The sequence below is a fragment of the Pristis pectinata genome, chromosome 10, assembly GCF_009764475.1.
Source record: "Pristis pectinata isolate sPriPec2 chromosome 10, sPriPec2.1.pri, whole genome shotgun sequence".
Classification (NCBI taxonomy): domain Eukaryota; kingdom Metazoa; phylum Chordata; class Chondrichthyes; order Rhinopristiformes; family Pristidae; genus Pristis; species Pristis pectinata.
Window position 1 is genome coordinate 45,546,609 of NC_067414.1, and position 12,498 is coordinate 45,559,106.

The following is a 12,498-nucleotide window of genomic DNA, read 5'->3' on the forward strand; positions in this document are numbered from 1 at the left end:
AAAAATATTGTTTTGATAATTTTGTGCAATCTTGAATGTAATTTGTACCTGGAAGGCTGATTCATGAAAAAGAAATGCTTGCCCACAACATCTGACATCATACAGTGCTGTAGACCATTGTAATATCCTTGGAATTCTTTACCATAGAAAAGAGATATTGGAAGTACAGACACACTCAAAACATTGTCAAACTATACACAAGAGTGAAACCAATGCTGTACCCAAGAGCATAAGAGTGGTAATACAATTATGGCATGTCACGTTTTGGAATAGAAACTGGAGAAAAGTGCAATGGGTACAAAGCAGTTACACACTAACCGTCTCCAGCAGTGACAACTCTATCCAAATGCTCCTCATGAGGGAGAAAACTACCTGAAATTAAACCTACACTGGCTCTAGTCCCAATATTGCATCTGTGTGCCAAAAAATGAACACAAGGAACAAGATCATGGCTTATCATTTGCTTCAAGTCCACTTTTCTACACCGACTGCTTACTCCTCAATTCCGAAAGGCTTCTCGTGTTGTTGGAGTTGGATTCATCCAAGCAAGTGTATTCACAGTCATACCTTGCCTGCAATTATATTGCCATTAAGTTTCTAAATACCTTCATAGTACTAGATTTTATTTAAAAATTCATTTTACAGCATCTTACCAATGCTGCCCAAGAAGGTAGTGGTCAGCCACCATCTGCGGTCCTTATGATGTCAGGGATGGTGGTTCAGGATTTAGATCCAGTGGAAATGAAGGAAGAGTTATCCTTTTCCAAGGCAGAATGATGTTTGACATGGAGGGAAACCTGTAGGTGGTGGTGTTTGTACCAGCTTGTTATCCTGCTCCTACTTGGAAGCACAATGTTGCAGGTTTGGGAGATTTTGTTGGAACCACCAAGGAGAGCAATGGCAGTGGATTTTGTTGATGGTACAATTGAAGCCACTATGAACGGTTGATGGAGAGGATGAATTTTAGAGTGATCAATGGGGTGTTATTCAGGCTGGCTGCATTGCCTTAGATTACATCTAGTTTCTTGAGTGATATTGGAACTGCATTCATCCAGCCAAGAGGAAGGGATTCCATCACATTCCTGACATACACCTTGGTGACGGTGGAATGACTTTTGGATGCCAGGTGAGTCACTCACCACATAATTCCCTACCCTCTGACCTGCTCTTAGATGGTCCGGCTCTGGCTCCCGAGGATATTGAAAATGGGGTCTTGACATTCATTGGCACGATTGTCGCTAATGGTAAGTAGTTTACTGTCTCTTGTTGGGGATGGTCATTGATTGGCATTTGTGTGGGGTAGATGTTACTTGCCACCCATCAGCCAATGCTTTTTTGTCCAGGTCTTGCTACACAGTCATGCATGCTGCTTTATTTTGCTGGGTAATTGCGAAAGGAACTGAACATTGTGCAAACAGTAGCAAACTTCCCCACTTCTAATCTAGTAATAGACAGAAGGTCATTGGTGAAGCAGCTGAACATTGTTGGGTCTAGGACATTGCCTTGAGGAACTCTTGTAGCAATGGCCTGAGGCTAAAGCGATTGAACTCCAGCAACCATTACCACCAGTCTTTGTGTGAGGTATGATTTCCACTCGAGTCTTTTCCCCTTTGATACCCATCAATTCCAATTTTACCAGGGCGCACAGGGTTATAAGCATAGTAAACAGCATGCAATATACACAAATGCTGTTTGATGTCAAGTTCAGTTATTCTCACTTCATCTCTGGAATTCACTTCTTTGGGACATATTTAGACCAAGACTGTGATGAGGTATGGAGATGAGTGGTCCTGTTCAAACCAAAACTGGGCATTAGTGACCAGATTATTGTTCAGTAAGTCCGCTTGACACCTTCCATCAATTTCCCAGTGTTTGTGAGGAGACTGGTTGGGTGGTAATTAGATTGAATTTGCTCTGCTTTTTGTTAATATACATTCAGCATTGACAGGTAGATACCAATGTTGTACAGGGACATCTTGGCTAGAGATGCAGGTGGTTCTGGAGCACAAGTCTTCAGTTCTGCAACAGGGATGTTGCTCGGCCTTTGTTGTATTCAGTTCTCTCAGGTATTTCTTGATATCATGTGGAGTACATTAAATTGATTGAAAACTGGCTTCCATGCTAGTGGGATCTCAGAAGAAAGCCGAGATTGATCATCCACTTGGTACTTCTGGCTGAATGTGGTTGTGAATGCTTCAGCCTTTCCTCTGTGATCTATCATTGTTGAGGATTGAGGTGTTCTTGGAGTCATCTCCTTTCATTGACTTTTTAAATTTTCCACTGGCATAATTGACTGGATGTGATAGGACTGCAGAGTGATCTGATCTGTTGGTTGCAAAATCAGTTATTTCTGTTTATTGCATACTGTTTGGCTCCCTTGTAGCCCTGTGTTGCAATTTCGTCAGTTCATTTTAAAATTTGCCTGGTGCTGCTCCCAGCATGCCCTTCTGCACTGCTCATTGACCCACAGGTCTGATAATGAAACGACGGGTGTGCTGGGCCATGAGGTTACAGATTGTGGTGGTTTACATTACTGCTGTTGTTCATGGTCCACAGTGCCTAGTGATGCCCACTTAGCTGCCAGATCATTTCCAAGTTTATCCCACTTAGCACACACAATACAAAAGAAGGGACTCATCGATGTGAAGAAAGAACTTTGTCTCCACAAGCACTGTGATGGTCAGTACTGCCTACACCATCATAGCCAGATGCTCCTGCCACAGGTAGATTGCCGAGGATGAAGTCAAGTAGATTCATCCCGCAAACTGGTTTGCTCACTACATGCTGCAGACCCAATCTGGCAGCTATGTCCTTCAGGATTCGATCAATGACAGCGCTATCGTGCCACTCTCAATGATAGACATTAAAATCTCCCAACCAGAGAACTTTCCATGATCCCGCTACTTTTAGTGCTTCTTCAAAGCATTGTTCAATAGCACTGTAATTAGGAGGTCTCCTTACGCAAGTTTGGCCTGATGCTATGAGACCTCAAGGGGTCAGGAATCAACAATGAGGCTTCGATTCCAATTCAGCATTTATGATATAACTAACTGGCTTGTGAGGCAGTCTCAGAAGACATTTAATAGTCAACCATTTTGGGGGCTCTGGAATCACATATAATCCAGATTGAGCAAGGTGGGCAAATTTCTCCCCTGAAGAATATTAGTGAACCAGAGGTTGCTTTTTTAAAAATAAAACAACAATCAGTTGTTTGGTCATTATTAATATCAATTCTGATTTACTGGATTTAAAATCCACAGCTGTCATGGTGGAATTTAAACTTGTGTCTCTGGATTATTGTCTATATGTCCAATTTAAAATAAAAAGCAAAAAAAAACTCAAACACTCAACACATCAGGCTGTGAATGTAGCAAAAGAAAAAAAAGTGTTATTGCTTCAGGTCATTGACTCTTCATTAGAACTGGAAAAGTGAGGGGAAAAAAGTGTGCTTTAAACTGCAAAGAAGAGGAAAGAAACAAGGGGAATGTCTCTGGAATACTAATCCCAATGAGGTGCATGATTGTTTGAGGTAACAGTAACTTTCACTTTTCACACCACTTTCAACATCACTACTTTTGATTCAATTGCTGGGCAGCTAGGAGCAGATTATAGTTCTATCTACAAAATACTGACAATGAACTCCTCTCACTGGTGAAGACTGTCATTCATTTTGGGAAATGGTTCAATTGTGACACTACTCCTCATTAACTCAACTTTTTAATGACAGTGGCCATCACTGTTCAGTGTCTTATGTCAATGAAAGGTCACTGGATACCATTTAAGAGCAGAAATTGGGGAAGTCTCTCTTCCGTGGCCAGGAACTGCCACTCTTCCGTGGCCAGGAACTGCCACTCTTCCTTTAATGAATACAATGCATGGCTAGAATACAGGGTTTGCCAACATGTCCATCAGGTGCTATATCTATTGAGGGGTTCAGCAAAAATATATTTGCTCTCTTTCCTCGGAAAAAAATCCTCATTTATATTACGTGTGAACTTTACAACTTCCTTGTGCATCAACCAGCCTCAAGTCTGCCAACTTGTGTTGACTTATGGAAGACTTTATCAGAATCTACCTGCAGTAGTTAGTCAATAAATTTGTTTCGCTTTGAAACCTCAGTATCAGGACTTTATGCCAAAGGAATAGTTTTGCCGAATAGCATTCCTGAGCGTGTGATGTATAATCCTTAGTCTGTATTGAATTTACTGAGATAATCCAAGCTGATGATAATAGCACTAATCAGTTTCAATATCCTGTGTAGGTTGTGGATAAAAATAGCCAAGGCACCTTGCAGTCAACTCCTATTGATTCTCCCCTCCCAGAAAATGTGGGCAGCAGATGAGAACAGTATCAGGATCAGCAGTGTCTACCTTGTTGACAGTAGGCATCTAACTTCATAGATAAAGAGCAGCCTTTTCTTCCCAGCCTTAACTAGCTTCTATATGAAAGTAGCAAAGAAACCTGGGAGAGATGGAGTGAAAGATATACAGTATGTAGTACTAAGCTATTTACACAATCCAGTGATTTTTACATAGTACATGGACTATCTTAGGCTATATGGTTTTGCTTTGGTCAATTGACCAAAACATTTTCTTAAAGCAGCTTTCTACCACTGTTTTACCATTTCTACCATTGCTTTGAAACACCAGTTGGTACACCACTACCTGGAGCTGTATTCTAACTTACTATTCACAGTCAAATTGGAGTGGGTCTTATACAAAAAGAAATTAAGACTGAACACATTCATGTGGAAGTTTATCCACAGTCAGTAGCAGCAATGTATGTTGTACTCCAAGTACAACATTCACTTCCATTGACTTTACAACCAAATAGCTCATTAAGCATTACAAATGGGCCACAAATTTCTAGGCCAACATGTTCAGCAAACTGACATGTTCAGCAAGCTCTCTTGACCACTGTTAACCTGTGAATTTATAACTGCTCTATTTGGACATATTAACAATTTTGCAGTTACTCAGTAAACTACATAAATTTTAACTCAGTTTTTCAACATATAAACTTTCTCAAAAGCAGGTTTAAATTAGATTTAAAAGGTACATGGTAAAATCTCTTTAAACTAATATCAGCTTTTTGCAAAGTAAAAGCATTAATAGTCATTGTCTCTCATGAAAATTTGCAAAAACACCATAACTGAACCTCTGCTAAAATCATTAAAAGTGAAGAACAAGAGTACATCTTAGATTTCATTAAAATATGCTGAAATTCAATATAACAAATGCACATCTGCACCTTCTGGAACAGAACATCTATTTACTAATCAGCCTCATCAAGCACAGTTTTTTTTCCACCACTTCTGACGAGCTCAGAATGTGTCACCAGTTTTGGTTTTCTCTTTCTTGTCAATTCAAACACTCCAAAAGCTTAAACGTCTCTCACTACTTTGAGCACTATAGCTAATCTTGAATCATACATCGATTAGCCATGCTGCTGGTAGGGACATCCTACTCCAGCTGCTCCTTTCTTATTCAGCAAAAAAATAAATCCGTTTACTGAATCGGGATCTCTTTCTGCATGCTTTTTTACCTGTTTGTCTGCTGCAGATCATAAAACCATTCTTGTGGTCTGAAATTACTCTGCCCCACATAGCGAAGTGTTAAGTATGAGACCAAAAGTAATCCAGAATTGACCATAAAAGTACCAGATCCAGTTCCTTAATACTTCTTTAGAAAAGTATCCTACTTGAGGCCCATTTTGTTGAGCTGACCACAGACGCGATCCTGAGGGTGAAGTAAAACGATTTTTTTTGGTTTCCTGCTGCTGTAATCCCGAGGATATCATGCAGCCCCCGAGCTGCTGCGATACACTGATATAGACAGCCTGTACTGCGAGGATGTGATCTCACTCTGAGCTGCACTGTGCTCACTGACAAATTCAATAGAGCTGAATCTCCTCCCACAAATCTCTGGTCTGCCACTTATTAGCTTAGCCCGTAAACCTTCACAGGCTGCCAAGAGCACAGAGAGGGGAAAAAGATATAGAAGTGTTTCTCTCTCTCCCCCACCCCCCCACATGGTTTCCAGTTTTACAGTCTAGGCCTTGTTGCACTGCTAGTATTTAAATGCAGTTGATTAAATGCAGTACGTGGCTTCTAGTGGGGATTGTTTCTTCATTACGTTCCTCTGTGTCCTAAGGTCCACCCCTAGGCAGTGCTTGTTGTCATGCATCTGCTCCACAATACATCATGTTAATTTTTCCTCAGTCAGTTGATATCACCCTGAGCTCCAGTGGAAAGTGCACACATTACCAAGCTCCCTTAGAACTATTATAATTTGCCATATGGCTCCAGTTTATGTGAATTACTCAGATGAATGCTCCATTTTATCTGCTGCAGAACTGACCAAATTTTTTGTAAAGAAATATAGCATTATATTTCCAATAGTCAGAGTATTGGGTTTTGGGTATAGTATTGCAGTTTATTTTTCAAATTACTTTAAAAAAATGCACATATAACAATTTGCTTTGGACATTTTGAAATTAACTTTTTAATTTGCCTATCAGTTGGTGGTTTTCACATGATCCATTATTTATTAATTTTATTCAGTTTTGCCTATAGTGCTCTTGGATCATATCCTCCGTTAATAATTGTTACTGAAGCAAGCTTGAGGCAAGAGAATTCTATACCACATTTCATTTTAGTTTTCTTTTGCCATCGATTTATTTCCCTTTATCTGGGATGAAGGCCTGTAATTAGGTTAATTGCTTGAATAAGATAAAGAGAAGTGAAGTGTGCTACTAAAACATTAGAGGAATGAAAAGTAACTGGAAAACCTAGCAGGTAAAACAGCAGACAACCAGTAACAAATAATTAAATATGAAACATAACCTCTCACATTCAACAATTCTGGATAGCAGTACAGGAGACAGAGAACCAGGCTCATTGGTGGCTGGGATTGCCCACCAGAATGCAGGAAACTTCTAATACAAGTAGGTATGTATAATCCTTTCCTCAAGGTCAAGTTCTCCAGAACAAATACAACTTGTATTTCTATAGCAGCTTTGACATCAGAAGGCACTTTGTGGGGGTATTTTCATACAAAATTTGTCATGAAAGAATATATTAAGGAAGATGATAAGAACTTTAAGAGCACAGCCAAAGAGACCTATAAAAATTATGGTAGGAAAGTGAAGAGAAAGCAAGGCTTAGGGAAGGAATTCCAGAGCTCAGGTCCTCTTATTCAGCAAGAAAAGTAAGACACAGTCAGCAATGGGGAGTGAAAATAACAAGAAAAAAAATGGTCCAGAAGAGAAGTAGGGGAGATCAGAATTCTCAGAGGTTTGCAGAGTTGGAGAAGGTAATGGAGGTTGGTCATTGGGGGCAGTTAAAAAGACCTGGGAGGTATCTGGAAAAAGTGGCCCAAGTTTACGTTAAGTATATGCAAAACATACATCAGTCATAAATTATCCCCAGAACTGAAGAAATAAGTACCCTGAACATAAAACAGACACAGGAACAAGCCTTCAGCCCACTATATCTACGCCAAACACAATGCTGAATTAAACTAAATCTTTCCAGCCTGTACATAATCCATATCCCTCCATTCCCTGCATATTCATGTCTCTATCAGCCTCTTAAATACCACTATCATATCTGCTTCCATTACTCCCCCTAGTAGCCCATTCCAGCCACCTATCACTCTGAAGATAAAAAAAAATTGCCCTACACGTGTCCTTTAAACTTCCCCCTCCCACCTTAAATGCACATCCTCTGGTACTTGACATCGCTACCCTGGGAAAAAGATTCTGACTGTTTACCCAATCTGTGCCTCTAATGATTTTATAAACTTTTATCAGGTCTCCCCTCAATCTCCGATGCTCCAGAGAATACAACCCATTTGTTCAAACCTCTCCTTAAAGCTCATATCCTCTTCCCTGGAACCAATTCTAGAAATACTCATGCTAAACTTAACTTTCTGAACAGCAGTCCATCCACTGAGCAGGAAAAGCAGTGAATTGAACACCAATATGCAGGGTCTCACTTGTCCCAAGACAAACTGATCAGGAATGAATAAGTTGCTTTGAGATGCTGACCCAAAATGATTGAGTGTGAACACAGAGAAGCCAAGAGACCTAGATGCACCTCTCCCAAAAGGACCTTACAAAATGTACAAGTAACATTAGATATGCTCTCAAATTCATTTGGAGAACTTAATAAAAGACAAAACAACACAAATCAAGAAGAGGATACTGATAGACCAGCTATGACACAATTGGTAGAATGTTTACATCCAAGTATAGAGTTGCGAGTTCAAGTCCCACTCCAGAAATTTGAAAATAAAATTTTCGGTTGAAACTCCAGAACAGATCTGAAGGAATGTTTGACTTTCAAGGACTTTGTCCATCAGATGGATTATTAAACTCTGTAGATTCTGCCAGTTGGATGGAAAAGATCTCAAAGCACAATTTTTGAAAAGGAGGAAAGTTATCCCAGAGCCATGGACAGGTTATTCCTCAAATAACATCACTAGATTATCTAGTCGCTATTAGGTAGTTACATGTATTTGTGTAGTACCAGAATGTCATTCTTACATAGCAATTCCCTGCTTGCAAACATTCTGGCATTGCGAGGTAGGAGAAGGAGTTAAATAAATGCACAATTTTGCTGAGAATGCTCTTAGATTTCCGAATGAAAAAGTAGTAATGAGATTGAAGAAAAGGCAACATTTTTCAGTAAAGGAAATTATGTCAAAGGACTGAAAAAAAATAGGGGTAATGGTTTACCCATCTAATTATAAATCCATTAGTGTCAAATTGATGAATCAAAGAAACTGATTAATGAAGAAGGGTATGGGCTAATGAGGGATAGTGACTTGTAAAGGTCTTCTCTAATTGAGTTATTCTAGTAGATTGCCAGTCACATACATGTAATAAGGATTGCAATAAAAGTGGCATATTTAGTCTTTAAGAAGTGTTTGATAAGTGACATGCAAGAAACACGTCGTGCAGTTTAAGACAAGTGGGTAGAATTTTATCCTCAGTCATCTTCATTAAAGGTGCAATGTAACAGCAGCTGTTCATCGTATTGCATTTCTAAAATTCAGTTTAGAACTGTATTTCAGGAGCAGAATAAAATGCACAGCCATGATTATATTGCATAATAAACACAAATGATGAAGGACAGAGTTCTACCTGCAGGTTTTAAAGATAATCTGGTGGTCTACTGGTGCAAAGGGAGGAACAGTTAAAACATACAACATTGAAAGCAGCAGGAGTTATGAATTGTAATTGATGATGTTCCCAGGGCTTATGTTGGAACATCTATACCTCCATACACAGAAGTTATATAGATACCAGCAGGGGTTCATACCAACTTTTCTGGACACTACCAGTGCTGTACCAAGTTCTATTTTCTATGAGAAGCATAGTTAGTGTAGACAGCCAGTATCTTTTTCCCAGGGTCAAAATGTCCAATACTAGACAGCATGCACTTAAGGTGAGAGGGAGCAAGTTCAAAAGCAGATGTGCTGGGCAAGTTTATTTTTTTTTAAAAAAAGAGGTGGGTGCCAGAATGCACTGCCAGGGTGGTAATGGAGGCAGGACGATAGATGCTCTTAGATTGGCACATGAATGTGCAGTGTATGGAGGGATATGGGCATTGTGTAGCAGAAGGGATTAATTTAGATAGATTTTTGTCAGCAGATTAATTAGTTCAGTGCAACATCATGAGCCAAAAGGGCCTGTTCCTGTGCTGTACTGTTCTATACCAATTTGGCTGGCACTATGAAGAAGAATACATGAGATTTCAGAGGACAATCAATCAGTGGTCAAACAACATAGTTCAATACTTTGTTTGCAGCTTATCCCCATGGTCACCCTGGTTTTACTCTATCAGAGACATCGCCCTCTCCCATTCTCCCTGCAACCTTACAGGCTTCTTGTGTCTCCTTTTCAGTTCTGATGAAAAGTCTCTGACCTGAAATGTTAACTCTGTTTCTCTTCCCATAGATGCAGCCTGACCCACTGAGTATTTTCTGTTTTTGTTTTAGATTTCCAGCATCTGCAGCTTTATATTTTGATTTTCATTTGGTTCAATATTAATTAGTGTGAAACAACAGTTTTTATAGAGAAAGAGAGGATTTGGAGACATTTGCTCAGCAGTGAAGTTTTAGTACAGGAACACAGATCACCGGAAACATACTGAAAAGTATTTCTAGCATTGATTTTTTCTTTAGTATTTTTCTTTATTGAAGTACAATTGTGGGCAAATAAAACTACATAAACCTCAGAATGGTACATTAATGCAAGGAAGTATTGACACATTTATACAAGATATTGAAAGGCTACATTTGGGACTTCAAGCAAGCGCTGAAATAGTTTCTGACTGACACAAACACAAAATGATTCAAATAATAGCTACTTTGAGGAACTCAAAGCCAGATGAGATCCTGATTTGTTACAGAAATCATTAGGTTAGTCAGAAATCATTTTCCTCAAAATAAGCTTGGATTTTATTGAATTTGACCATAAGACATAGGAACAGAATTAGGCCATTCAGCCCATCAAGTCTGCTCCACCACTCAATCATGGCTGATTTATTTTTCCCTCTCAACTCCATTCTTCGGCCTTCTCCCCATAACCTTTGACGCCCTTACTAATCTAGAACCTATCAACCTCCACTTTAAATATACCCAATGACTTGGCCTCCACAGCCGTCTGTGGCAACGTATTCCACAGATTCACCACCCTCTGGCCAAAGAAATTTCTCCTCCTCTGTTCTAAAGGGATGTCTTTCTATTCTGAGGCTGTGCCCTCTGGTGCTAGACTCTCCCGCTACTGGAAACATCCTCTCCACATTCACTCTATCCAGGCCTTTCAATAAGATTCCCCCTTATCCTTCTAAATTCCAGTAAGTACAGGCCTGAGCCAAACATTCCTCATACGTTAACCTTTTCATCCCCAGGATCATTTTCATAAACCTCCTCTGGACCATCTCCGATGCCAGCACATCCTTCCTTAGATATGGGGCCCAAAACTGCTCACAATATTCCAAATGTGGTCTGACCAATGCCTTATAAAGCCTCAGCATTACGTATTTGCTTTTATATTCCAGTCCTCTCAAAATGAATGCTAACATTGCATTTGCCTTCCTTATTACCGACTCAACCTGCAAGTTAACCTTTGGGGAATCCTGCACTAGGACTGCCAAGTCCCTTTGCACTCCTGGTTTTGAAATTCTCTCCTCATTTAGAAAATAGTCTACGCCTTTATTCCTTCTACCAAAGTGCATGACCCTACGCTGTATTCCATCTGCCACTTTGTCCATTCTCCTGACCTGTCCAAGTCCTTCTGTATTCTCCCTGCTTCCTCAACACTACCTGTCCCTCCACCTACCTTTCTATCATCTGCAAACTTGGCCACAAAGCCAGCAATTCCATCATCCAGATCATCAATGTACAATGTGAAAAGTAGCAGACCCAACAAAGACCTAAGGAACACCACTAGTCACCAGCAGCCAAACAGAAAAGGTCCCCTTTATTCCCACTCTTTGCCTTTTGCCAGTCAGCCAATCTTCTATCCATGCTAGTACCTTTCCCACAATTCCATGGGCTCTTATCTTGTTCAGCAGCCCCATGGGCAGCACCTTGTCAAAGGCCTTCTGAAAATCCAAGTAAGCAACATCCACTGATACTCCTTTATCCATCCTGCTTGTTACTTCTTCAAAGAATTCCAACAGATTTGTCAGGCAAGATTTCCCCTTAAGGAAACCACGCTAACTTATTTTATCATGTTTTTCCAAGTACCCTGAAACCTCATCCTTAATAACAGACTCTAACGTCTTACCAACCACTGAATTCAGGCTGACAAGCCTATAATTTCTTGTCTTTTGCCTCCCTCCCCCCCTAAAGAAAGGAAAGATATTTGCGATTTTCCAGTCCTCTGGAAGAATTCCTGACTCTAGTGATTCTTGAAAGATCACAACTAATGCCTCCACAATCTCTTCAGCTACCTCTTTCAGAACCCTGAGGTGTAGTCCATCCAGTCCAGGTGACTTATCCACCTTCAGACCTTTCAGCTTCCCAAGCACCTTCTCCTTAGCAATAGCGACTACACTCACTTCTGCCCTGACTCTCTCGAATTTCTGGCACATTGCTGGTATCTTCCACAACGAAGACTGATGCAAAATGCTTATTCAGTTCGTCCTCCACTTCTTCGTTCCCCATTACTACTTCTCCAGCGTCATTTTCCAATGGTCCAATGTCCACTTTTGCCTATCTTTTACTCTTTATATATATCTGAAAAAATTTTTGGTATGCCTTTTATATTATTGGCTAGCTTAACTTCATATTTCATCCTTTCTCCCCTTATTGCTATTTTAGTTGCCTTCTATTGTTTTTTTTTAACAGCTTCCTGATTATTTTTGCAATTTTGTCTGCCCTCTTTTGCTTTTATGCTGTCTTTGACTTCCCTTGGACAAAGGTCAGTGCAGTTAGGCAAGGATAGTTGAGGGTTTAAGCATTGAGTTTAGAAGGTTTATCATTA

The 12,498-nt window shown here is 40.0% G+C and overlaps 1 protein-coding gene across 3 annotated transcripts in view; it reads right to left on the bottom strand.

The window, feature by feature from the left end:
- The window catches only part of cep85l (centrosomal protein 85, like), a 231,099-nt gene that overhangs the window by 199,877 nt on the left and 18,724 nt on the right, over positions 1-12,498 (bottom strand). For 2 of the 3 annotated variants that reach the window (XM_052025281.1, XM_052025280.1), the window contains exon 1: positions 5,545-5,769. The exons of the other annotated variant lie outside the window; for it this stretch is intronic. In XM_052025281.1, coding sequence (XP_051881241.1) covers positions 5,545-5,605 — 61 coding nt within the window. In that variant the 5' untranslated portion in view covers positions 5,606-5,769. Of the gene's footprint in view, positions 1-5,544; positions 5,770-12,498 lie in introns of those variants that run through there. 3 annotated transcript variants of the gene reach the window in all.